This window comes from Labrus mixtus, chromosome 5 (genome assembly GCF_963584025.1).
Source record: "Labrus mixtus chromosome 5, fLabMix1.1, whole genome shotgun sequence".
Taxonomy (NCBI): Eukaryota; Metazoa; Chordata; class Actinopteri; order Labriformes; family Labridae; genus Labrus; species Labrus mixtus.
Genome location: NC_083616.1, coordinates 13,776,181 through 13,801,736, shown reverse-complemented (window position 1 = coordinate 13,801,736; position 25,556 = coordinate 13,776,181). Strand labels below are relative to the sequence as shown.

Below are 25,556 nucleotides of genomic sequence, written 5' to 3'. Positions count from 1 at the left end.
TATATATATATATATATTGTTTTTTCCATGGTTAGATCAAAGGGTGATAATGTGTGACATAGGGGTGTGAATCTACCCTTTACAATACAATTCGATCAGATACAAATCTCTACAGCTATTTACCATTCAGGGACGATTCTTATAAAATACAGAATGATTTGGTGGGATTCAATATGATTCGATTTGCGGTATATACAGTACAAAAAAACATTCTATCATTATGTATACAATGTGAAGTCTTTATCACATACCCATGACCAGGTGTCTCACTTTGACAGGTAGTTGGGCAAGAAATACATTTTGTTACCAACACAGAAATCATAGCTTTTCTGTGGGCTACATCACACTTTGTGGGCTTTGTAAAGCCATGGATACACTTAAAACAGAGTACTTAACTCCTCTTACAGGCAAACATTAAAGCCAATTTAACTATAAAGAATGAAATAATGAAACTCTTCAATCATTTTTTCTCCTTTCATATTTTCTGAATGTTACATATGAATAGCACATGATGTCAGACGTTAAGATCTGTTACCAGATGCACCAATGTACATTACCTGATAAAGTCCAGCTCTCCTTCAGTTGGCATCTCAACTTGCATGAGACTTAAGTATGACAAAAACCTCCTTAATGAAGGAAAAACATGGATGCCAAAATACAGAATGTATCCCTTCTTGAAATCATATCACTTTCATATTGTCAGATATGGGGGTCAGCTTTGAGGATATAACCATTCGGTTATATATATATATATATATATAACCGAATATAACCATATAAATACTAGCTATAACATTCCCTACACTCGACTCGTTGCACCAGTCGAGTATTCCTCTCTTCTCGTGTGCGAACAACAGTTCTAAAGACCGTTTATATACAGGACAAGTTCTGTACAATCTGTCACATTCATCTCTATTTCCCATTCACCACAGGGCATTTGAACTACATCAGAATCTATTAACACCATGCCGATTGAGCCCCACCGACAATACAAATCATGATAAGATGGAAAAGTGACTCCATAAACACCCTCGCTTATATATCACATCATACAAGCTGGGAAGGAAGGCAGATCCACTTGTGATCTATGGGATCATCTATTTATATGGATGGGCTAAAGATATTGGATATCATTAAATCTCTTCCTGTCTTTACCTCTGTCTGTCACTGCCCCATTCAAACAAAATATATTAATAGTCGTGTATGTGTGTGTTTGTCTGTGGGAGCAACCATCACTCAGCAGTAGGAGTTCCAAATCAGTCGCTTGTGAGGAGAGATTTATGCTGTAATGCATCAAATCAACAAACCTTAACAGTAAAATATGATTTTATCAATAGGCCTGATCAATAGTGCATGCAAGACGCTGTGTAATTATTACAGAGGTCTGTATCAATAAAACTGTCACGCACGACCTCTTGCCAAAGGCTACGGAGCCAGGAGTCACAGCCAGTCGAAGAAAGGTTTGTGTCGTGGCCCTGAGATGTTTGATTACCTGAGAATACGGTTGTATCGTTGATGCATCATAACTTAACAGGACATGTTGGCTTAGATGAGAGTCAGGCAAGGAAAGTTTGAACAGCAGTGACAAACTGCTTCATGGCAACACATTTAAATGTATATGTTTATGACGCATTTTACCGACAAATTAATACTGCCGGTTCTGTTTGAGAGCTGTGGCTGTTGGTGAATTGCCTTTCCCTGCACCTCTGCAGACATAATAATGATAGAGGCACAGATCTTTACTCTAGTGAGGATCATTTGTCCCGAAGCGAAGCAATCCAAGAGTGGAAAGAAGAGTGTCAAAAAGAGCTTTGTATTTCACAGCAGAGGAGGAACTCGGCATTAACTTACAGACACACACAATCACATATACACACATACAGTAGAAAGAGCGTGAGGCAGGGACCAATGAGGCAGTTTATATCGGGATTTTGTTTCACAGCCACGGCCTCCTGGGAGAGAGGGGTCTGCCAATAACACTTAAGAGACAGAGCAGGAAAAGTAAGTGCTTTTATTACAGCTCATCACTCATGTAATTTCTGGCAGCATTTGTGATTACAGATCAAGTGATTGACTAACTACACATTCAGCGTCTGAGTTATGAACCGGGTGCCTACCATTCCAGCCCCGGCAGATTCTCCGTGTCAGCTGTAACTCATCCCTCTCCCAAGGTGCTAAATCAAAGAGCCCACTGCGGCCGGAAGAGTTAAATAATAACTTCAGCTTTATTGTAAATCTGTCAGAAATTTAACCTGCACGGACGTCGTCTCAGCCCTGATGTGGTACTGCATGGGGTGAATAGGCTGTAGGGAGGGGATCAATATAGGCCCTGATGGAGGTATTGATGGATGACAGGTGAAGAGGGTGTGTGTGTGTGTGTGAGCGCGTGTTTATGTATGGGTGTGTGTATGTGTGTGTAAGGGGTGGGATTGAATCACCCTGGGGTTAGGTAGAGAGCACGGCTCAGGGTGTTTAATCGACAGGTCTCACCTTGAATCGATTGGCAGGAGTCTCGCAGGGCAAAGACGTGATACACACAACCAACACTAACTCACACACACCAAAACAAACCATAGGGAGTGTGGGAGCCAGCTGGGTGGGATGAGGGAGAATGTCTCAATGCCATCAGTGCTGCATGGCTGTATCTAGGCAGAGTTGATGTTTTACACCCGCAAATGTAAAAAAGATTTAATGAAGAGCACCTGTATTGTTTTACTTATCCCTCTCCTGAACCAGCTAATTTATACAGTTTAACATACTTAAAAAAAAACTACATTTACAATTTAGTAAAACCTGGGATCAAGGAAATAATAGCTTGGATGTTTTATTGAAGTGAAATGATTATGTGTGAAGTTCTTAACTTATATATATATAAATGTAAGAAATCCTTATTAGAGGAATGGTATTGTGGCATTGGTTGCACTGTGGCAAACAATCAGAGTACAAGGCTGATACATCAAAAAAGAACAGAAGAAAGTGACAGATAGAGAACCTCACAATTGGGTTGCCATGAAAACGATGCACCGTGAAATGTCTTACAAGAGGCCAAGATGTGAGAGGGCTTGTGAGATGTGAGAGGGTTTTTAATAAGCATCATACTATCCTTTTTAAAATGCATACAGCTCAGTAATAATATACAGTGAAAAACTCAACCCTCTCAAGTTGTGTTGAAATGCTGTGACTCAATGACAGCAGTTTCTTCAGGCGGCTTTGGCCGTAGAAACTGAATCTAATGCTTTCAGATCAGGCCAAGGTTCATGAGTGTCGTTGACTGAGCTAGTTTGTAAGAGGAACATATTTGCCAAATCACAGTGTGGGGTAAAGTGGAGTCCCTTAATGCTGATTTGGAGCCTGTTTTGCAGAGCTCTTAGAGTAAAAGCGGCTGTTTGTCAGTCACCTTGGAGCCAAAACTATTTAGCCATAAATCAGTCCTCAGAACACACTTTATATAGCAGCTTTCTTTTCTTAAATTCAAAGCTTTTATCTTTGCTTTATTTTTGTATCCATTCATTTACTTTAGAAAATTATGCCTACAATAAGTGCATTTCTCCGTTACATTTTCTCACTTAACCATGTTTTCCATTATTTGGTTCTTTTATGCGTTCACAGCACTTTGTTGCTTTGTTTTTGAAAAGTGCTGTACAAATAAAGACATTATAAATATAATCATACATATGTGTACCAATAAAAGAATATGTAGTATTGAGTGGAGTGCAGGTTCTTCTTCCCCTGAGGAGACTTTTTGTGGGAAAAAAAAAAGTGAGATGCTGACCACTTTATGGATGTGCTGCGTAATATTGTGATTTCTATATTTAGAAAATATTTTCGTTTCAAACAGTTGATGACCTGACATTAGAAAAGTATAAAATAAAAAAAATAAAACAACAGACAGATTTTCTTGGTCCAAGTTGAATCGGTGGATTCTTAATGTTTCTTCCTAAAAGTTCTCGAGGAGTAAACAGCTCTGTTGGGTGTGGGACTGTGCCTCAGAGGTTCAGAAGAAGAAGGAGTCGGTAAAAAAAGAGAGGTTTTGACTTGTGGTCCCAATTGAAAGGAAGAAAAGGACATCTGAACCGGTTGTCCAGCGCTCAGGTAGGGAGAAGAATTGTAAACTGGCGAGTTCATGTCAGTGTGAACTTCATTTCTTGAACGTTGAATGGAAACTACCCTCTGTTCTGCATGAGCTGGACATCTTCCAGGAAGTCTGAGTTCGGGTTGGGGTCTGAGTCTGGGACCCGGCAAAATGCTGCTCTCACTTCCAGACTTTGGGAGTACTTCAGTCAGATGTACAGATCTCCCCTGAAGAGAGAACCAAAAACCATGTGTTACTGTTATTGTATAGTGTTCTGAGATGTTGCCTTTATGTTGCTGGAGATGACCAACAATACATATCTTGATGTAGAAATATTAAGTGAAAGACATATAGGCTTCATGATTACTAAACATAACATTCTTCTGAAGACATTTCCTTTTTTGACGTGTTCAGACTCCAGGGAATATCGAAGCTTTTAAACATAATTGTCCGCTGCTTACATTTTGTTAATTGTGGAGTAGCACTAAAAACTGCAAACCAGGAAGTGTATACTTGCTTTTTTCTTTTTTTTAAATCTCAGCAAGAGTCATAAAATGTCAGTGTAACAAGCAAGGGCTTGCAGGCCAGCAGTCCTGGCACATCAACACTGATCCAGATGTTTCCATTCATTCTCAACTATTTTAATAAACACAAATATGACCTCTGACCTTTCTGAGATATATAAGGCAAAAATAGAATGAAATACAGTACATTAAAAACATCTTTATTTCTCTTTGGTCACAAACGCACCCTTTTCATGGAAAACAAACTACCATTACTGTAAGTTCAACATTACTCCTTGTTGTTTGTGGTTACCACATTAACACTCACCTTTCCAGCTTCAGAGAAAGCTCTGCTTTGAGCTTGATGTCCTGTCAGAAGTCGGGGCAAAATGCCAGTATTGGTCCGGTACTGCTCTCCCTCCAACCTGGGTAAAAGATGCAAGGAGGTAAAGACTACGTCTCTGCTTTGATAGCTTCTGCACGGCCCTTTCCTCAGCTCCCACGGTCCTGCTGTCCTGCAACGCTCCCTCTGAGCCGCTTGGTCAGATTTGATTGATGATTGGTCATTTCCTCTACTGTCCATCTCTGGCACTTTGGCAAATGCTATATTGTGTAATGCTCCATCTTCCTCATCTTTTTTTGGTCTGTCTTCATGCCTTTCTTCTTCCTCTGGTCTCTTACTCTCTTTCTCTTGCTCCTCAGAGTCCTCTGGGCTCTCAAGACGGTGACGTGACTTGTGTTCAATCTTCCTGGAGTCCTGTCAGTAGGATCACATCATATATTAAGATAGTGCCTTATTGGAACAGCTAGTTTTTTAAGTTACTAAACCCTCTAACACTGCATAACTATCACAGCTAGAGGGCCAACTTACCAGGAGGTTTATAGAGGGCCGATTTAAGTTTTCTCTCCTTGCTTTCAGTAAAGACACTGGTCCGGCACTAGCTTGACTCCGGGGCTGAGGCTGTAGGGAGGCAGTTAGCATCAACCAAACAAACAGATAGGCCCCTCTTAAGAGAAATAGAAATCCCCTTTTGTAATAAGAAATACACCCATATATTTTTCAATACATGTAATAGACCGTGTGTTTATAGAATACTTATATGCAATATATTGATTACATTAGGTACTGGTGAGTAACCATGAGGTAACTACCAGGGCTTTGTGTAAGGTTGGAGGACGTGTCATGATTTGACTTTGCTAACCAGACCTCTGCAGTGTTGTATCAGTGCTTAGTAAGCAGCTGTTAATGGATAGAAACCCTCCAAACAGTAGGAGGACTGCTTATTAAGCTTTGTTGTCTAATTTACTACTTCTAACAGAGTCAGCAGCTTATAGGTGTGTAAGCTTTGAAGGTATTTAAAGGGATTGTTGATGATACTTTGCTAAGACGCAAAAGTCATGTTAGGGCTTATTTCTTGAATTTAACTTTGGATTAATAAGATGAGAAATTTGATTGCTTTCCAATGTGCAACATTCATTCAACATTTCAAATAACTTGCACAACAATAAAGTTGGTGGAAAAACAATTGATAATGTTGCATAATTGCATCCCTAACACTCTGATTTCAGCATGGTTTTCTGGTTGTGTGTTCAGTAGTTATACAGCATGACTGTGTTTGTCTGCGTGCATGTGTATATTAGAGGTGAGTGGTGAATTGCTCTCGTAAGGTTGCCTTCATCTGCGCACAGAATAATTCTAATTGGCTTTATTAGGGGGCTTAAATCTAATACCAGCTCTGTGCTCTGCCTTAGGCTCTGTGGGCGTGTGTGTGAGTTTGTGTGTGCATGTGTGCGCGGGCACATGTGCACCTCTGTTTGATGTTTACGACTCACCAGATCTCTCTTAAAATGTTTTCAAACATAAGAGGATAAGCTAATGTTACATAAAAAAACAATATTCTCTCCTCTGCCTCAGCACATTGAAGCACAATTTTCCAGTACTAGACTCAATAGGCAAATATCGCTTTCAGAGGTTCAAGTCCAATAAAGCAGCTGTCCAGTTTCACCAAATGTAATGATACAGACTTAAGGCAAGAGAAAAACTGCATGAAACTGAACCGCAACATTTGACCCCATTTAAAAACTTGATACCAATTAGAGAGTTCTGGTTGTAAATAATTTAAAAGATCTCTCTCACTGAACACACACACAAATAATTTTTACGTGCATGCACAGATGTATGCAGCAGTGTGCGTGTGCTTCAACACAGCTTCACACATTAACCTATGTGCACGCACACTCCTGTGCACAAATGGACGCGCACATGCACACACAGAGACTCTACCACGCTCTGGAAACAGACTTCTTAATGAAGCCTTCCCCAAGTGAAAGTAGAGCAGAAATACATACTGGCCCATTTCTGCCTCTCAGTTCACTCTCTCGCTCTCTCTCTCTCTCTCTCTCTCTCTCTCTCTCTCTCTCCCTCACCTTCTCCACGTCATTTGTTTTATTCATGTTTCCTTGTCTTTCTCTGTTGTCTCAATGAGCTAAATCACAACCCCTAATTTATGGCTACAGGCGAAGACAATTCTACAAACAAACTGGCTGATGAGAGGGGCTGACTGAAAACATACACACTGAGTGGTGTGTGTAAATCTTAAGTGTCTGTTGCTGTCTTTTCATCTATGGTTATTTACATAGGAAATGACAACATGTGCAAAAGAATGGCTGTGATGCAAAATGAAAAAAGGCTGTGCACTGGATGAGAGGGGAAGTGAGGGAGAGTGAGAGAGAGAGAGAGAGAGAGAGAGAGAGAGAGTGGGGAGGGAGGAAGAGTAAATCCAGTGACACTGAGTGGGGAGCACTCAGGTGTGGTGAAGAGGATTATACAAAACCGTGAGTATGAATGACAGTAAACACCTGAATGACAGAGAGACGGGGAGGGGCAGGAGCTCGTGTGTGTATGTGTGTGTGTGTGTGTGTGTGTGTGTGTGTGTGTGTGTGTGTGTGTGTGTGTGTGCGTGTGTGTGTGGTGTTCTGGGTTGACAGTTTAGTGGCCCTGGCTGATATTCTGAGGGGTGAGTGAATATAAACTCAACACTTCATCTGTGCAAGGCGTTGCTGTTTACTCAAGTGCAACTTGTTATAGTGTATCATTCATTACAGATATGTTGATTTACAGCATGTACAACAGAAGTGAAAACAATGAATAAAAGAGGATTTGAGAAGCAAACAATGGACGTGTGGGAATGAGGATGTCAACAAGGCAGGCAGGGAGCGTGCAACAGGAAGATATCAATCAGAAGCAATCCATGGCAAGAGTTTGGGAGCTTTCGAGTTAGTAAGTGAGCAACAGCTGTAACAGCTGTATGGTATGCAAGTAATTCAATAAAAGAGCTATAAAGAAAGACACAGGAGGTATGTTTATCTTACTTGGTCTGTGTTTTCTTTCTCTGTGTGCTCCATCAGTACAGGATTACTGACAAGGTTTCTGAAGCGAGCTTCAGTTTCTGGATGAGGACATTCTCCATTCTGCTTGTGGCTGCCTGAAAGAGCAAACCCACTTTGATCATCTAAAAATCGACACGTTAAACTCATTTTTTTTGTCTTCTTTAATCCAACCCTCTGCTTATTTCATGGCTTCTCAATTGCCATGTCATTCAAAAGAAGAGTGCGTCAATTTCTACAGCGGTGCATCTGAGTAATCTGAAGGCATGTCAATCTATTTAATGCTACATTATCAGTATGAGCCTGCTGCTTTATTCGCAACTTGAATGCTTTACTTGGAACAACAACATTTTTTTTTGTATGCACGCTATTAGCAGTAGTGCCAACATATTCACCCCCTGTAGTTGAAAGCTCAAATGTGTTTTTAACCTTTGGCTTAAGGTGCAATTCAGAAGAGAGCAATGCATGTCGATTCCTAGATCAGCTCTAAGTGAAATCCCTCACCTCTAGAGCTATATCACTGTACAGCGCTGACTCTACATGAAGCGTGACCCCGTTTCCCCCACGGCGACCCCCTCCTTCCCTTCGCAGCCTTGGAAGATAGAGGAGCACAGGGGAAAGGCATGCCAAGGCAGTAGACACTTTTAAGCAAAGATTAAAGGTTTTTCTTTTTAATCAGTCATTTGGCAGCTATGTTAGCATTTCACCCTGCGCGGCTAAGGATCAATTTTTAATGCTGCTGTGCAGAGAGCAGACAGGGTGATTGGCAAGAGAGAAGCTATTTACAAAGGATCTATTTACAAATTTTCCATAGAAATATGCAGAGAGCATAATTGACATCTCTTAAAGAATTTTAAATAAGCTCACTCTTTTTTTCACACCGTCACGAGGCACGACCTCTGTGAGCCCCTGGTGATCACTGCTCTGTGTGTGTGTGTGCGTGTGTGTGTGTGTGTGTGTTCACTCATATGTAAGAATAATAAAGGAACCTACACCTCTCCCCTGTGTTGCATTGTGTTACATTTCTCCATGTTGTGCTGCCAGAGGCTGGGTAACTAGGTCAATCAACCCTGGTGTAAACACATCACAAGAACCCACACAGAACATGCTAATGACAATGACTCGTTTTAACTTTATAATTCTTTATTTCCCCCACTCTTCTATGCCAAAATGAAGCTTTAGATATACAGCATAATTCCTTCAGGGATTCCAACTTAAGCTTTTGTATAACTAAGGAAAAGGTAGCTTGCTCCTATATATACGAACATGCCCTCTTCAGAAAACAAAAACAAAACAAAAACAAACTGCAGTAGAAGTTTAAAATTTTGGACAACGCATACAGAAATATCATGTGTGTTGTTTATACATTGACTTTGTATAAAGAAGTGTATATTTGACCGTGACAAGCATTTAAATGACTTGAACCGACAGTAAATCTGGGTCCATATTGAAAGGGTGATCGTTGAAGTGTTTTAAGGACAGACTGGACAGAATTCTGTGAGGCAGACGACAGAGACGGCAGACAAATAACATGTTCAGACCCACACAAGTTCATGTTTGGGCAGACCTGACACGGCTGCCCCCTCCATACATCAGTCTTCATAACCATCCATGAATCAATCCATATATCCATCCATCCATTACCCAACCGTCCATTCATCCGTTCTCAAACTATCCATTCATTCAAGCAGTAAACCTGGCCTTCCAGCCGACCAACCCACACACAATTGATCCAATGATTGACCCTACACAGGGTGGATCAATACTTTCTTGAATGGCATCATTGTAAGCGCTTCGGCACAATGGCCAGGCATTGTTTGTGCAGTTCATTTCCAAGGTAGCAAGGCCATACAGGGCTCTAACCCGAGTCAACTCTGCTTTCTCCTCCGATTATATGATCACATCAAAGAGGGAAAAAAGGGGAGGGCATTGGAAAAGGCTTTGAGCAGGGAGCATCCTGTACACAAGCAACAAAAGGGACAGTGGTCTTTGCAATACTGCTTGTAATGACTTGTGGCAATTTGACGCTACAGAAGAAGATGGCTGTGTAGTCGCAGTCGTTTTACAGACATACACTGTAGTTTTTTATTGGAAGAATTACTGCATATGAATGCATCAAAGGTAAAACTTATAGGATTAACCTGGACGAGCAGCAGTATTCAATAGACTTGTGTTCAGTATATCACCCTGTAGCCTATTGTGTCCTGGTGTGCATACAGAAACCCTGTTGGGTTAGAGCCAGGGCTGGGTCTTGGCATTAAATGACTGGGACCTTGACAAGTCTCAGAGTTCTGTCACTGCGGTTCACAGGTCTCGTTAGCCAAGGTGTCGGCAGGGGTGGAAATGACTCTGTGTGAGTGTGTCTCTGTGTGTGTATGTGTGTGTGTGTTTGAGGGGAGCATTAGACAGCACTCCTACCTCCACCTCCTCACCTGACACCAGCAATAAAACTAAACAGGGCGAGGTGCTATGCTGTGTGTGTGGTTGTGTGTGGACGTGCACAGCTGGAAAAAGGGTGCATGTGTGCTGCAGGGTTGTTGCTGCTGTCACCAATTTGCCGGGGCCTCCAGACGGGAGTAGGAGCAAGGTGACGGAGCTGTGGCTTGATAAACACAGAAGCCCTGCTTCGATTTCCCATCCAGTCCACTTTGGAAACACATGGCTCTTCCTGGGCGCTCCTTGGCCAGGGGAAAAGGAGGAGGAAGAGGAGGAGGAGAAGGAGGGGGGCCGCAGGGGAAAAGGAGGAAGGTGGAGAGCCACTAGAGAGACACAGTGATGGGTGTGAAGTGAGGGAGAATGGAAGTCTGGATGAAGGTTCAGAGAGAGAGAAATGGACGTGAGGAAGAGTATGTGGCAAGGGATGAAAAAATGTGACAGGCCTCGTGGGATCAGGTGTATAAACTTCCAAGCAGATGACACACCTTGCATGCACCCACCGAATGACAACACAGATAAAGACAGAGGGAAAAAGAAAGTTTAAGAAAGGACAGGACATTTTAAAAAGAGACGGATGAGGAATTTGATGGACCCTCTAAACCACTTAAACGCTCAAAAGCTCCTTTAAAGGTGAAAACAGAGATACACAACCTAGACCTGCTCTTCTTAGTCCCCCTCCCTCAATCCTTCATTTCACCCATTCCCTCCATCTCTTATACCTCTTTTTTTCCCCCCCTGAAACAACTTGCAGTGTTCTGCCTTTCATCTGACATCAGAAGTTTAAAGACCAGCTCCAGTTGGAGGAGCAGAGGAGTGTCAGTGAGGGAGGTGAGGCACCAAACTCCCTTCTGCCCCCCTAGAGAGTTAAGGAGATCACATTTTAACCCCCCCCCCCCCCCCCCCCCCCCACACACACACACACACACACACACACACACACACACACACACACACACACTCACCGAACTCCACCCTGCCGCTCCTCTCCTCCATGCCTTAATACCAACATAAGAGGACAAGTGTGGGCTCTAAGCACCAGTGATCAAACACGAGCGGCTGCTGGGTGCGTTTGGCTCAGGACGGTTGGCCTAATAGGATTGGAAGCCCCCAGGTGAGCCAAAGGACACCTCCAATCAGCATGATTAGCCAAAGGCTGAGCAGCGTTTCTAGCTATAGCACTGAGTGATGTACAGTGCTAAAAGGATCACATGGAAAGTAGAGAATGTAAGGAAGTCCTGAAGTGAAGTGCCACGGTTGTTGGTGCATGTCAAAGTTTTGATGGAGTATAAAGTTGCATTTTAAACGTTACAAAACGTTACATATAGTGAGAGCTAAGTTCAAATAAGCGCATGATGTGTGGAGCTGTGGAATAATCGTGTCTTTCTGGTTACTCTTTAAAACAGCATGTGTTGTAAACATTTCTGTGCACGGCTTTAATGCAAGACTACCCATGAAAAGGCACATGTAATTTGCATGCTCACATAGTAGAAGTCTCATTGTTGACATGTTCAATCACAAATACATGCACGGACAAACACACGCAGATTACAAGCCCAGACACATACACCAACACATGCACACTCAGACAGGCTTTTATAAACTCATCACATCCAAAAAACAATTACCAGAGACTGAGCTCATCACTGACTAAGCAAAAGTCATCCAGCGTGTAAAACACACAATATAATTAGCACACATCAAGCCGCTGTGTCCTACTGTGCATTAATGATGCTTCCCTCTGAAGTGAATTATGGTTTGATGAGTGAGAAAGTGAGTGAGGAGGGGCTTTGAGGAGGAGCAAGACATCATTTAGAGACGGAAAAGGGGAAGCCAGTGTAGAGGGGAAATACAAAAACTGAATTTGCCTTCAAAATAATTAACCAGAGAGATAGAACATTGAGAGACGAATCACTGATTACTCACATGTGGTGAGGGCCATCATATGCCAGGAACCACAGGCTACATCACACACCTGCATAGAATGAAATCAGGTTTTATACTTTAAAGCACGACAGCAAGTGCATTGAGTAAATGACATTTTCTAGTTTATTGCTAGCACTTCCTGCTGAACACAGATTTCTGATGTTTGTGACTCAGTGTGAAATGCTTATGAATGTATGCTTATCCTGCTTAAAGTAATTTCCTGAGAAAATCCTTGAGCTTTCATCTATCTGAGATTTAAAAAAAAAAAAAAAATATATATATATATATATATATATATATATATATATCCAGTCTCTCATGCACACCTTTCTGCCTGCCAGTGGAACAGGCTGGGGGGTCCAGATCCTTTTGAGGCCTGTATGATCACTGACCCGGGACAAGCAGTGGATCTGACCCCAGAGAAGCAGCTCTCCTCCTGCTGGAGGTATAAACAAAGAGTAAAAATGTTCAGACAGCTACACCAGACTTACATACAATGTCACCTTGCAGCATATTTTATGTCAGAACTTATATCTTCAGTATGAACAGCAAATGAGCCTCATGTGACGATGCGTTGGTATGCACTTCAAATGATTCTGACCTTCTCAAATGTATTGCCAAATTGTGATAGTATACCCTGATTATATTAACATGGGACAGTTGAAAAAAACAGGCACATTTTGCTTTCATGCTGAGAAAACACAAACAAAGTGCTTAAAGTGCCCAGTGTACCACAGATGAGCTTTCTGCTGAACCTTACAACTGTGCTTCCTACACACTCAAAAACATACACTGACGCGTAATTAAAAAATGACGGTTATGTCCTGTCAATTTGGTGCAGTTTAGATGACAATAACCCATCCATATCACGCCCAAACACACAGGAACACACACCTGCACACACTCAACCTGTAAATGTGACGAGCCAAGCACAATCTCAGTGGGACTCAAACACACACACACACACACACACACACACACACACACACACACACACACACACACACACACACACACACACACACACACACACACACACACACTGTATATGCTCACATGCAGTGAACACTCAAGCATCCACTCACTCATGCTACCTCAGTGAGCCTGTTTAAACCTGCCACTAATAAATTTATATTTACTGCCTGCATTGAGGACTTTTAAATTATGGTGTACAATAAACCTGGCACACACATCTCAAAAGCTCTTTCAGGGGATGTTAAAGCAATATAGTAAGCAATTTTCCAAAGTGGATTACAAATTTCACATCCAGGTTTTATTGCACATTACGATAACTTAACCACATCTAAATGTTCTGCATAAATGGGAAATATGTGCTGCTTAATATGCTATTTTTCATTTTTTAAGAAGCGCTTTGCAAACCCTGCCAAGTGAGGGAGCACGCTGGTTTGTGTGGTGGGGGAGTCAATAATCTTTATGAGGTGGATTTTAATTACAAGGAGATAACTGAGTATCCTCCTTACGGCGAGCCTCCATCAATCTCTATTCTGCATCAAGCTGTACGTAGCATTGGCACACACACACGCGCACGTGCCTACACACACATACACACATACACACACACACACACGCATGCACAGACACAGATACCCTTTCAGACATGATTGATCAATCAGTCAGTAATGTATTATTTTCATTTCAACGATGGAAACCTTATGGAGGCAGGCGTTGTATGATGTTGTTTCACCAAACAGGCAAACACACGTACTTACATTTTTTACACACACACACACAAACACAGAAAACACACATGCACAGAGACGCTGGCAGGGTAATCCAGCTAAAAAAGGTTGAGGCTGATGTTTTCCCAAAGAACGACGGTCTGTGAAAGGTCGGATCAATCATGTGCTAAGCATGCCTCCTAAGCAATCCATAAAGAGCTTGTTTTAAATAATAACATTTTATAGATCACCTAAAGACATAACTGTACCACCAGCAGGAAGGGCCTCACTCTCCAAATAGTCTTCAACGCACTAAGAATTCAAATGGGACCAAACTTAATATGTTCACTGCAGTTCATTTAATGAACCGGTGGCATTTCCAGCGAGACCTCGTACACAGAGCCAGCAGACGTCTCAGTTCAACAATAGGCAATTCTTTTAACAGAGGATCGCAGTGCAGCAGTGGGCTGTAAATGTGCAGCACAATGCCTTTTCTCTTTAAGTGGCTGATGTTACATTTGTAGTGTAACCACTTTAATTCCAGCTGTCTGGCAGAAGGCAAGCAGCAATTGAAGGCAAAGTAGTTGCCTGACACTATGTAATGGTGTAAATGTATTAGAACTAGTTCCGTGGCAGTTCAATGACTCTCAACGGAGCAGAGGGGGATGAATTAGATTGCTGAAAATCATACAAGTTAGAGAATAAAAAGAGAGACGGAATAAAAAAGGGACTATTTGAGACTACCTGTTATTTAATTTAGTCAGCAAAGAATGCTTCAAGTTTGGCTTTTTAGGAATAAGAGTGAAGACAGACCAGGCCCTCTGCTGTAAAGAGATTGTGAACCTCCTTATCTCCGGCTTATTAATAACAAAGTAGCCACAGGGAAAGTGTGTGATCTTAGCAGGGTAGTTTAGGGGATAGTTGGTTGAACAACAAATCAATTCATTATTTACATCATCTATCACATAACACTACTGGGTGCAGCATTACACAATTCTGCTTGGTTTAGGAGATATTGAGAGCTAATGAGGTTGAATTTGTGCTCCCAGTTATGTCATTTGAGGACACTGAATCCTTGTAGTGTTAATTAAAACTCAATGAAATGATGTAGATGAAAAATTTGCATGGCTGAAAGCCACAGCTAGGGATACTGCTGGGAGAATAAGGTTTTCAAGTTAATAAATTGTTATTATATTATGCAGAGAGGATACAACTTTTCAGAATCCTGAAAAATATAGATATATAAAGAAATCTGCAGTCATGATGAGCTGTTTGGGGGTTTGAGTTGAGCTGTGTTAACTAATGTAGTTAACACAGGACTGACTCTGTAGGTGTTACCAAAGCAGGTGATTGATGGTTAGCTCACCTGTGATGGCTGCACTGTAGCTGTCCCCTGCTTGTATCTGTGTCACCCCAGTGAGCTGAGAATAACTGAGAAGACAAGGAGTTGAGATATGAATTCGGTCCTCTCCAAGTCCAAGCTGTCCCTGCAAGCAAAATGATGATATAACGTCAGTCACAGGATTAAATAAAAGTTTAATCCCAATGACTTCATTGCTCATAGACAGAAAAGTTAAATAAAGACACATGCCTAAGTGGTATTTCAATTTTGGGGAGAATGTCCCCGTTTTGTGTGCCACTTGCAAGCAATCCAGATCTAGGCTATCTCTCAGCTCATTCACAGTGCCCTGGCGTTCCTGAATGTAAATGTGGTTGTTAGTTTCGTCAAAGAGGATAGATGTATATCACCTCCACAGTGTCATAATTTAAGTGCATCACTGTAAAGCTACGTTATAATATCTGCTGTGTAAGGTTATATATGACACCTGCAACTTGCAATTCATCTTAGCTCAAGAGGCTGTCACTAAGGAGGAAATACTGTTAAAAAAGGCCCACTGCATATTTCTTTCTGCAGTGTTTCACGTTTCATCATACGCAACAACCTGTATCAATGCAATCCCTCATTGATGAGAGTGTGAAAACTATTCAAAGACAAAAGCGTAAAATCTATTGTTATACATATAATGCATTGTCCTAAATTTACATCTCTTCCTCTTTCCCTGTCTGGCACATTGCTGTCGCTCAGTGTGACTTGTCTCAGCTGCCCTGCTCTCTCTTTCCTGCTAAGATAAAAGGCTTTCTGCACTGTGCTCATGTGCACTTCGGCATGCCCTGACATATGTCTGAGAGCGAGCACAATATGTGTTGGTTTACATTTGAGAGTGTGAATGTGCGCCATGCAGTAATCTGGGTCTTTAATTGCTTATTCGTATGTGCGCTACTGTGAGGATTTGTAGATGCGTGGCAGCATATGTTCATGCTGTGAGGGTGTGTGTCTGTGTATTTATAGGTGTGAGTGTATGTGCTTCCATCACAGCTTTAGTGTGTGCGCGTGTGTAAGTTTACTTGCATTTAGGTACAGTTAGTGAGCAGATGTGTCCATTCCTGAATGTGTGCACGTGTCAGAGTGTCTGCATGTGTTTATACTTGTGTTTGTGTATTTGTGTGTGCGTGTCTGAGTGAATGAGCACTGTCAGGTGGTGCTCCATGCTGTGCCAGCTGCATCTGGAGCCATCTGTGTTGGGGCTCAGTGGGAGGGGAGCGGATGACTTTAATGTACTTGAACCCCAGACAGACCTTTCCCAGACAGTTGTCAGTATGAAAGCAAGACAACTGGGTCCAGTGAAGCTGAACCGGCTGATCTGGGTGGTGAGCAGGAGACAGACGCTTTGGTTACACAGTAACCCCTGGTCAGACTCGCTGGGGAGCCTCTGGCAGTCAGATATACACAGACACTGGAAATCCGTTTGTTGCAATGATACAACATTGGTGTTTTATATCAAAGGACACCCTCACCTTTTACTTGCTGTCAGGGTTGTGCTGCCTTTTTTCTGAAAAAGTTTACTTTTTATCTCTACAACTGAGAGACAACAATGAGTTCTTGTTAGTTGAAACATAAAAGAATTTGTGAATATATTCAAAAAATGATGAAGAATTCAACTTACTATACTTTTTTCCTTAGTCAAACTTTTGTATTTTGACTGAGAAGAAGGACATAAGGACTTGTCTGTTTCCTATTATATATTTCTCACAAAATCTGTATCTGTAGCTTTGAACTTATGTCGTTAAAATGTGAAGAATATTAGATAACTAGTTGCCTCTCTAAAAGACAAACATTAAGGCCTGTGTTGAAAATGTGCATCTATTAGGGGTAGAATTTTGGAAAATTGTTGCAGATGTGGGGTGTGTATATGCAATTTAAAGGAAAGATTCTATTAGGATATTTTAACTTCAGTGGCATTCACTCATTTTCTAGTTCTTAAGAATCTATAAAACACATATTACTAACCTTTACAGTGTTCACTATTAGAAATGTTTTTATTTTGATAGATAGAATGAATTGTGACTACGTTAGGACTTGTTTATGTCCTTAGACTTCTGTACTTCTCCATCTGTTCCCCTCTTATCTGAATACACAAAACAGCAAGATATACATTTAAAATGACAACTGCAGTCAACACTTCACCCACAAAACTAAGAAGGGCACAGAATAGATCAACCCACAATGCTCTACCACAAAGAGATCACAGAAGCCTAGTAATGATCTTGCAGCAACAATATGATTAGTGAAGCAAAAAAAATCAATTAATGCAGCAGTAGAATCAATAGGTGTCTCTCAGCATATATGTCCTGCAGTTAATTAATAAACAAAAAGGACATTAAGCAGCGAAGCATCAGACTGTGGCAACGACTGTCATCAGTCACATTGGGTGTACTGATGGCATCAGCAGGAAGGGAAAGGGGAAATGTGGACAGATATAAATGTGAGCATGAAGAAATACCAAACACACCCACAGGCACAGATGCTAACACTAAATGCGCACACACATTTGAGAGCATGAGCAGACTCCGCTATATACATTAGCACAAAGACAAACATGTTTTTCTTCCTTGTCATATTCTGTCACACTGATGAGGGACCTTTACATCAATGTTATCAATAACTTTCACTTTACTCTACTGCAGCTGCTCAGACCATATTAGTATCCATTTGGAACCAGCCCAAGGTTCGATGAGGCCTGAACTGTGCTGGAACCAGGCCCGGGGTTTCCACCACCAGCAGTCCCGGCTCACTTAAAATGTACCATGCCTGATGAGTCGCCCTAATCATTACAGTATAGACAGGATTGCAATGGACAGACCAGGCAGCTATGTCTATCTCAAGCCATACGTCAGACAAACACAATAGTTGGTGTGAAACATGTTGCATGTCAGGTGTGCATGCTTCGTTTTGTTTCATCATCGGCTTTATTTAATATTATTATTTGTAGTTAGAGGTTCATGTTATACTCAGTTTTAAAAGAGGTGTTATACTCAGTTTTAAAAGACAAATGTGAGCAGACCTCACTCTTCACTTTCATTCAATGTTTTCCCTGTTGGCCAGATTGCCCCAAAGGTTTTGTTTGTTAGTATTGCATCTTATTTGAACTACAGAAATAATGCAATTTGTAGCTCATCTCCAACCGTCATCTGTTTTGTACGAGAGACAGTTTCGTCCGCCCCCGCTATTAAGACTGTTAGGCTGTTGCACAAGAACACAGTAATATATTATTTCAATTGCGGTCATTGTTTCGATTGAGCACTCTGACTAGTTGAACTCGCCGACTGAACTTTAGCAGATGGTTGACCCTGTTATCACACAAACTGACATTAGGAACAGAGACATGAAACTAGACTGCAGATGTGTTTGTCTGTATTGACATCCCTAGCTTCCCAGTTAATCCAATAAGAAATAATGTGATATTCATGAGCTTACTTTTTTCTGTGTTATTTTCTTAAGAAGGTCTACTGGAAACACGTTTGTATTCCCTACAAAACATCTGATACACCACTTTTAGTTCACTTGGTTGCTTTTCCACTTGTTTGCTAGCCCTGTTATGTTGTTAGCATATTGATTCAGGCTGTGGCACACGCTCTCTGACATCATTCAAATACCTTCTCACCTCAATCATGTGATACAGCGCAGGCCGTCCGTCTTTTAGTCTCGATAGGAGAAAACAATGAGATCTCTATCTGTAATACTATTACCTGCCGTAATAAGGTTAGAGCTGCCTGGGTTTACCTTAGTAAGGCAGCGGAAAACTTTATTAGGTTTAAGACCTTTTGCTTTTCTACTTTTTCTGCTGCGGCTGATACATACAAGTCTTTAAGCCCTGGAGAGAAGAAGGTATCAGCTAGGTAAAAAAAAAAAAAAAAAAGTTCTAGATGGCCCCTCATCTCACTTCTTCTCCTGCAACAAACAAAGTGTTATCTTTCAGGGCGTGGAACCTTTCTTATTTTTTTTACGTGTTGACGGGAGTAGTTTCAGTGTGGCACTGTGCGCCTGATTACAGGGGGAGTCTTAATCAGGTGGTGCAGCCTGCTCGGGGCCCCTGGGGCCAAGAGTGTGCTACATCCTGTCAGACTGCACAGAGAAACAATCAATCATCAGAACGGCTCCAAGACAGAGGAGAGAGAGAGAGAGAGAGAGAGAGAGAGAGGGCAGGAAGATAGGAGCGATGGAAGAAGGGAAAGAAAGAACATGATGAGGGGAGAGGGGAAAAAAGAGACAGTGCCCTTGTGGAGACTAACATAGAGTTATAAAGACGCAAGAACGCCTATGAAAATCCAATGAGTCTAGTTAGACTAGAAGCCACCCTGTGATGTAAAAGTGCAGTGTGGAAGCCAAGGCCACGTCAAAGCTCATAACAACTGATGTCTAACATTTTCATTGCACCCCCTGTCTCTCTAACCTTCACCTACATGTTTGTTTCACTGTCCTGGCAAAGCGTCATCCTCACTGTCACGTTGTAAAAGTGATCACATTTTGGCCGTGGTTTCAAACCACCTAACAGATAACCACAAATCCAGGAGGAGAGAGAATCAAAGAGAAAGAGGAACAGAGGGATTGAGGTGGGCCGAGATTTTACACTCTCCGGGCTCTGTCTGAAGGCTGTGTAATGATGCGGCTCTTTAAAGAACGTCTTAAATGAAAGGCCAGAACAATCCTCGGTGACAGGTGGGATTCTTTATCTAACAGAGAAGGAGAGACAGGACAGAGCCAACAAACGCACACGCACAGCCTCGCATGCACACGTTCTGGCTCTGCACATACATAAACTACAGCAGATACCACATAGGGGATTTCCTGCTCTGTCCATGTGAAGCAGAGGAGTCGAGACAGACAAACAGCAGATCCCATAAAGGTGATTTATAGAATTTAAAAAGATGTGCATTCTTGGCACACCATAAAGGATATTAGGTGCTCTAAGGGAGGGCTTGGACATAGATCCCACCAAAACCTTTTAATCTCCACTCTGGAAGAAAAAAAAAAAATCTTTTCAAAATGTTTAAAATATGGGAATGTGTGTGTGTGTTTAAGGGAGAGAGACACGGACAGACAGAGAGAGTGCGAGCAAGAGAGAACACTTTTGTGATATGAAAAAGCCCGGAGTCCAGTCCAGTGTTGTTCTTAGTCTGCCTCTCCTGGCAGGGCAAAAAGTGGAAAAATGTTTGGCTCACCTCTTGCCCCATCCCCCAGGAGAAGACATTCCCACCATCTAAAGAGAGAGAGAGAGAGAGAGAGAGAGAGAGAGAGAGAGAGAGAGAGAGAGAGAGAGAGAGAGAGCACAGTTAGACAACAGTCTGCAAACAATTCAAGAGAGGCAACAAATAGAAGCCCTGGGTTAAAATAGAAAAAAAAAAAAAGAGGGAGAGAAGGGAAATGCGCAGCTGACAAAAGTGGCTCAAGCATCATACATCAAGCACTTGTTACCTCTCCCGGTGCTTGTGATTGCACATGACTGCAAACAAGTCAGTGATAAAAATCTGAAGAAAGATGAGACCGATCGGGCTGGCTTTAAAGATCATCAATCACGGCCCTGTAAGCTCAGATATTATTAGTTCAAGTAAAGCTGCACTCTTCCATTTTATGGACATCATAAAAGACTTTTGGGGGGTTGAGGTGGAGTGGAGGAGATCCCCCAGTGTTTTAACTAGGACTGCGATGGATGTGTTTGGAAAAGCAGACCGGATGGATGGACAGCCCTAATGTAGTAGCTCTAAATGAATCACTCACGCTGCACCGGGAGAGAGAGGAATGTGGGATGAGAGTATTAGGCCCCACTTACAAAATGTTAGAATAAGTAAAAGTATAAGACTTTGTGGGTTTGTATGATGCCATGTGTGTTTGACCTTTATGCATCTTTGGATGCAGTATATACAAAGATGTGTTTTTTGGCATTGTGTTTCTTCATTCATTGAACACTGGATGACTGGAAATTGAATTGATTTAATCTCTATAGGTGTTGATTTTAGAGACGATAAACAATGTCCAAAATGCATCAAATAGCAATCTGTTTCTGTGGGGTATAAATCAGTTAAAACCAGTCAGATACAAGACGGCTTCAACAGGTATACACACTGTGTTCAGTTACTGTTAAACTAGACGCTTTTATTAATCTCCTGATGTGAACTTTCTTTTTCCTTAAAGAGTATCATATTTTTAAGGGAAAGACAGTTCGTCCAAATATTCATGTGGTCTTGGTTATGTTGGTGCAAACACACACACACCCTCAGGACACATTAAAGAAACATGATAGCTTCATTAGATCAAAAAATCACAGAGCAGAGTGGCTCACTGTGACCTCCAACAAACATCACATCTAGACCGTAAAAACTTTCAAGACAACGTTCTAACAGCAACAGGGTTTTGCAAAAAAAGAATAGAGTGAATATAAATGTATTCCCTGTTAGTGTGAATTTTCGAATGAGTAGAAAAGAAATGTATTGAATGTGTTGTTTATAAAGAAGAGACCATGTTGTATTCTACATCTGGCTGTAGATGTTTTGCTTGATATCTCTGATGGTGGTCGGTTGACAAATATTTGCTGTTTTCCTTTGATTTCATGTCTCCTATGTGTTTATGAACCCTATATTATGTCTGTATGCAGACCTGCTCGCTGTATGTTGGACATTTTGATAACTGTGCTGCTGCCCACGTTGGCCAGGACACTCTAGGAATATAGATTTTTGTCAAATCGTTTTATACTGGTTAAATAAAGGTTAAATAAAATAAATTATACAGAGACTGAATGATGCTTGTTTGTTTATGTTTTAAAATGTGCGCACCAAACACCTGCTGACATTTTTTTTTAAGATGTCTAAGATATAATTTACTGAAGAGCCCTTATCTTCTACTGAATGTCCTTTTATCATTCAGCTGTTAACTTGCAATACTTTAGAGAGTTAAATAAAAATACCATAACATGTCCCGCTGTTACTGCGGTCACATTGATCAACTTTTTCTGTCTAACACGTTTGTCAATCCATACAACTACTGCCTGAGCAATGTCTCTGTTTTCTGTTTCACTTCTTCCTCACAGGCTTTTTTCTTTCTTTCTCTCTCTCTCTTTCTGTCTGCCAGTGAGGACATAAAGGCCAGTGTGAAGTCCATCACTGGCTGCTGAATAGATGCCCTTTGTGCCTCAGAACTTTATTCAAAGGCAGAAAGGACCCCAGCCCTGCCATAGCACCTCAATGTGTTGCCTGATTTAAAAGAGCTTGCCTATCCACTAATGTCTGCCTGAAAGCCGTGTCAGTTAAAAAACGAAAATAAATGTGAAATCAAAAATCAAGAGGGTCTTAAGTGTAAAAAACACATTTGATATTGAAAAAACTGTTTGATTTTTCATACGAAGTGCTGAACTGATCATGCAGTTACTAAGGTCTGTACGGTTGTCAGGGAAACCTGACATGTTTTTTTTTACGGTTGCCTTGACCTTATAGAATATATAGGACGTCTAAACCTCCCTACATTACCTTTTTATCATAGCCAAGCCAGCTCGTTGTAATAAGATCATTTGGGGGGTTGTGTTTTAAAAAGGATACTTGTGATACCATTGTGAGCAACTTAGCTTTTGAAATGTCTTGCTTTGGCATTTCTGAAAAGGGATGCTTGCAGAGGGCATCAATAACACACCAATCCCTCTCTCTGTCTGTCCCTCTCCTCTGTCGGAGACCCTTGCTGGGCTTGTTAGGCTTGACACTGGCACCCTAGTGAACAAAAGGACTGCATGGCTTAGGGCTGCCCAGGAATGTCAGCGGGTTCACATTTCACATGCAGATGCGTGACCCCAGAGCCCTTTAGTGGGAAGGTGCGCTTTAACCTCACAGAGCAGCAAGAGGAGGGGAGAATGGGGGTAAGGGGCACCTTAAGGGGAAAATAGGAAGGGGGGAGGGGTGAAGAATTAGACCGACTTGAGTTTGCACTGCTCGCATCTGCTCTTACAATATTATATGTCTTCCTCAGTCTCTATCTTTTCCCTCTCTTTCATAAAACACTGATGCACACAGTTAAACTCTGCTGATATACCTTACAGAATATTTTAAATGTCGATATTCTGGAAAGTTGTCACTGCCGTCTACTTCATGAGTGATCTGTGGCGCGCCCCCTCTCTTCCCCCTACTCTGAAACACATGAAAGCATTAACTTTTTAAGTGCATACTTAAGATTTCTCCCCAAATAATTGAAAAAGCACAATGGGAGGGGTTATGTAAGGCAAAAGTACTGTGAGCTCTGCAAAAGAAACCGAAGCTACTGTCATCTGCTCTCTGTAGGCCCAGACAGGCACAGTTTCAACTCAAGGGCTTCACACTTCTGTAAGTCGTTCTCCTTCCCTCGCTGCTCTTGCTATCCTAACTCTCGCTGCACCGTTTGCCTCTCCCTCTCTCCTTTGCTCTCGATAGTAAAAACTTCAAAGACAACAAGATCTTCTGCAAAAGCATGAAACTCAAAGCTCCTTGTTTGTTCTGACCCTGAAGCCCCTTGCTGCAACCCTCCACCTCCAACTTGTAAATCCTGCAAAATACATGAGGAGACCGAATCCAGTATTGCTTTTTTCCCCTGCCTGCCTGCAACCCTCATTCCTCCCTTTCCATACTGTTGTGTTACTTTTGCAGAAAGCAGCTCTAACACATGGCACTGAATCCACAATAATGACCTTACAAAACTGATGACAAGGTGTATAAGTTTCTTGTAAGGCAAAGGAGCATACACTTTTGAAATACACTTCTTTTATTCGACTGAGATAGTGAAAGTGGAAATCAATACCACACAAATGTGTGTGCATACACAGTGAACAAGGGCACATATTCATGCTGCCACACTGACTCAAATAGCTTGGCCTCTGTAGGTGTCTGAGTTGAATATTGGAGTTGTGATTTCTTTGAGGGAAGTACAAAAGGTCTCCATCTATCAGAAGGTTGCTACCCTAAGCCAGGCGCAGATCTGTCATAACTGGGAAATAAAGACGATAAAACCGTGTAAAAAAATATAGCACAGTAAAACGTATAGTGCTAACAGTTACCCTAAGATGACAATAAAGAGAAAATCAAGAGAGGCCACTCAGGTTCAGAGCATTCTCTTGTCATCTTGAAGAGCAATAATGCTTGGCTCGGTATAATAAAGTTTACCTTGGAGGATGTATTGAGTAGTAAAACATCGCCTACTATTCACAAAAATGAATACATGTCTCATATTTAAATAAAAAATCAAATAATTAGTTTGATTATTTACATTCAAACTAAAGACAAAAACCACATCCAGGGCAGTGATTCTTTTCAACAATAATAGGAAAGTGTCATTAAATATCTATTTATTATGATGTTAACCTGTTTTCAAAGACCATTGCATTTTTTTTATCTTTAATAATCACCCATTTATGTGCTTATTTCAGTTAGAGTTCCATTCTGCAAAGAAATTAATCTACATTCATGCAGAGTGCTTAATTGTTTATCTGTATAGTCTACACAGTGTGTGTGTTTGTGTGTGTGTGTGTGTGTGTGTGTGTGTGTGTGTGTGTGTGTGTGTGTTTAGCAGTTCTGCCCTCTAATAGTTGAGACATCTATAGCATCCAGAGCAAGGCCAGGGAGCAAGGGAGCAATCCATAGGCCTGCGTAGCCATGGCAACTAAACAAGGAATAGGCTAGATGTCAGGCAAGCATGGCTAAATTACCCATTAGAGAAAGCAGGAAAGGGAGAGAGGGAATACTGGTCAGGGCACAAGAGGCTAATGGGGAGATAAGATGGCCAACATATAGACTACACACACACACACACACACACACACACACACACACACACACACACACACACACACTAGCAAGACAGATAGGGGTTGTCATATAAAAGGTGCAAACACACACTGAAATAGAGAAATGCAATTAAATGCGTACAAAATCTGACAAATAAACACATACAAACACAATGTGTGCATGCATTAAAATATCCACAAACATTTGCTGATATGCAAATATATGCAACTATGTGTGCACACACACCCAGATGGAAAAGCACACGGGCAACACACACGTGTGCACATGCACACACATGCAGACAAAGGACACAAAGAGAAGACAAAATGGTTTTAATAAAGACGCCCTCTTGGAGAGGTTGCTTGTGGATGTGAGAGAGACATATTTATAGGAATCCTCCTGTGAGATCCTCTGCTCAACCTC

The 25,556-nt window shown here is 41.5% G+C and overlaps 1 protein-coding gene across 1 annotated transcript in view; it reads right to left on the bottom strand.

Annotated features, from left to right (window-relative positions):
- Nucleotides 1–1,993: 1,993 nt before the first annotated feature.
- LOC132974123 (uncharacterized) overlaps nt 1,994–25,556 on the bottom strand; it is a 221,673-nt gene continuing 198,110 nt past the window's right edge. The window contains exons 4-11 of the mRNA XM_061037952.1: nt 20,562–20,599; nt 15,367–15,487; nt 12,648–12,760; nt 12,322–12,370; nt 7,948–8,060; nt 5,447–5,536; nt 4,904–5,332; nt 1,994–4,299 (exon numbers count right to left, since the gene is read on the bottom strand). Coding sequence (XP_060893935.1) covers nt 3,925–4,299; nt 4,904–5,332; nt 5,447–5,536; nt 7,948–8,060; nt 12,322–12,370; nt 12,648–12,760; nt 15,367–15,487; nt 20,562–20,599 — 1,328 coding nt within the window. The 3' untranslated portion in view covers nt 1,994–3,924. The remainder of the gene's footprint in view (nt 4,300–4,903; nt 5,333–5,446; nt 5,537–7,947; nt 8,061–12,321; nt 12,371–12,647; nt 12,761–15,366; nt 15,488–20,561; nt 20,600–25,556) is intronic.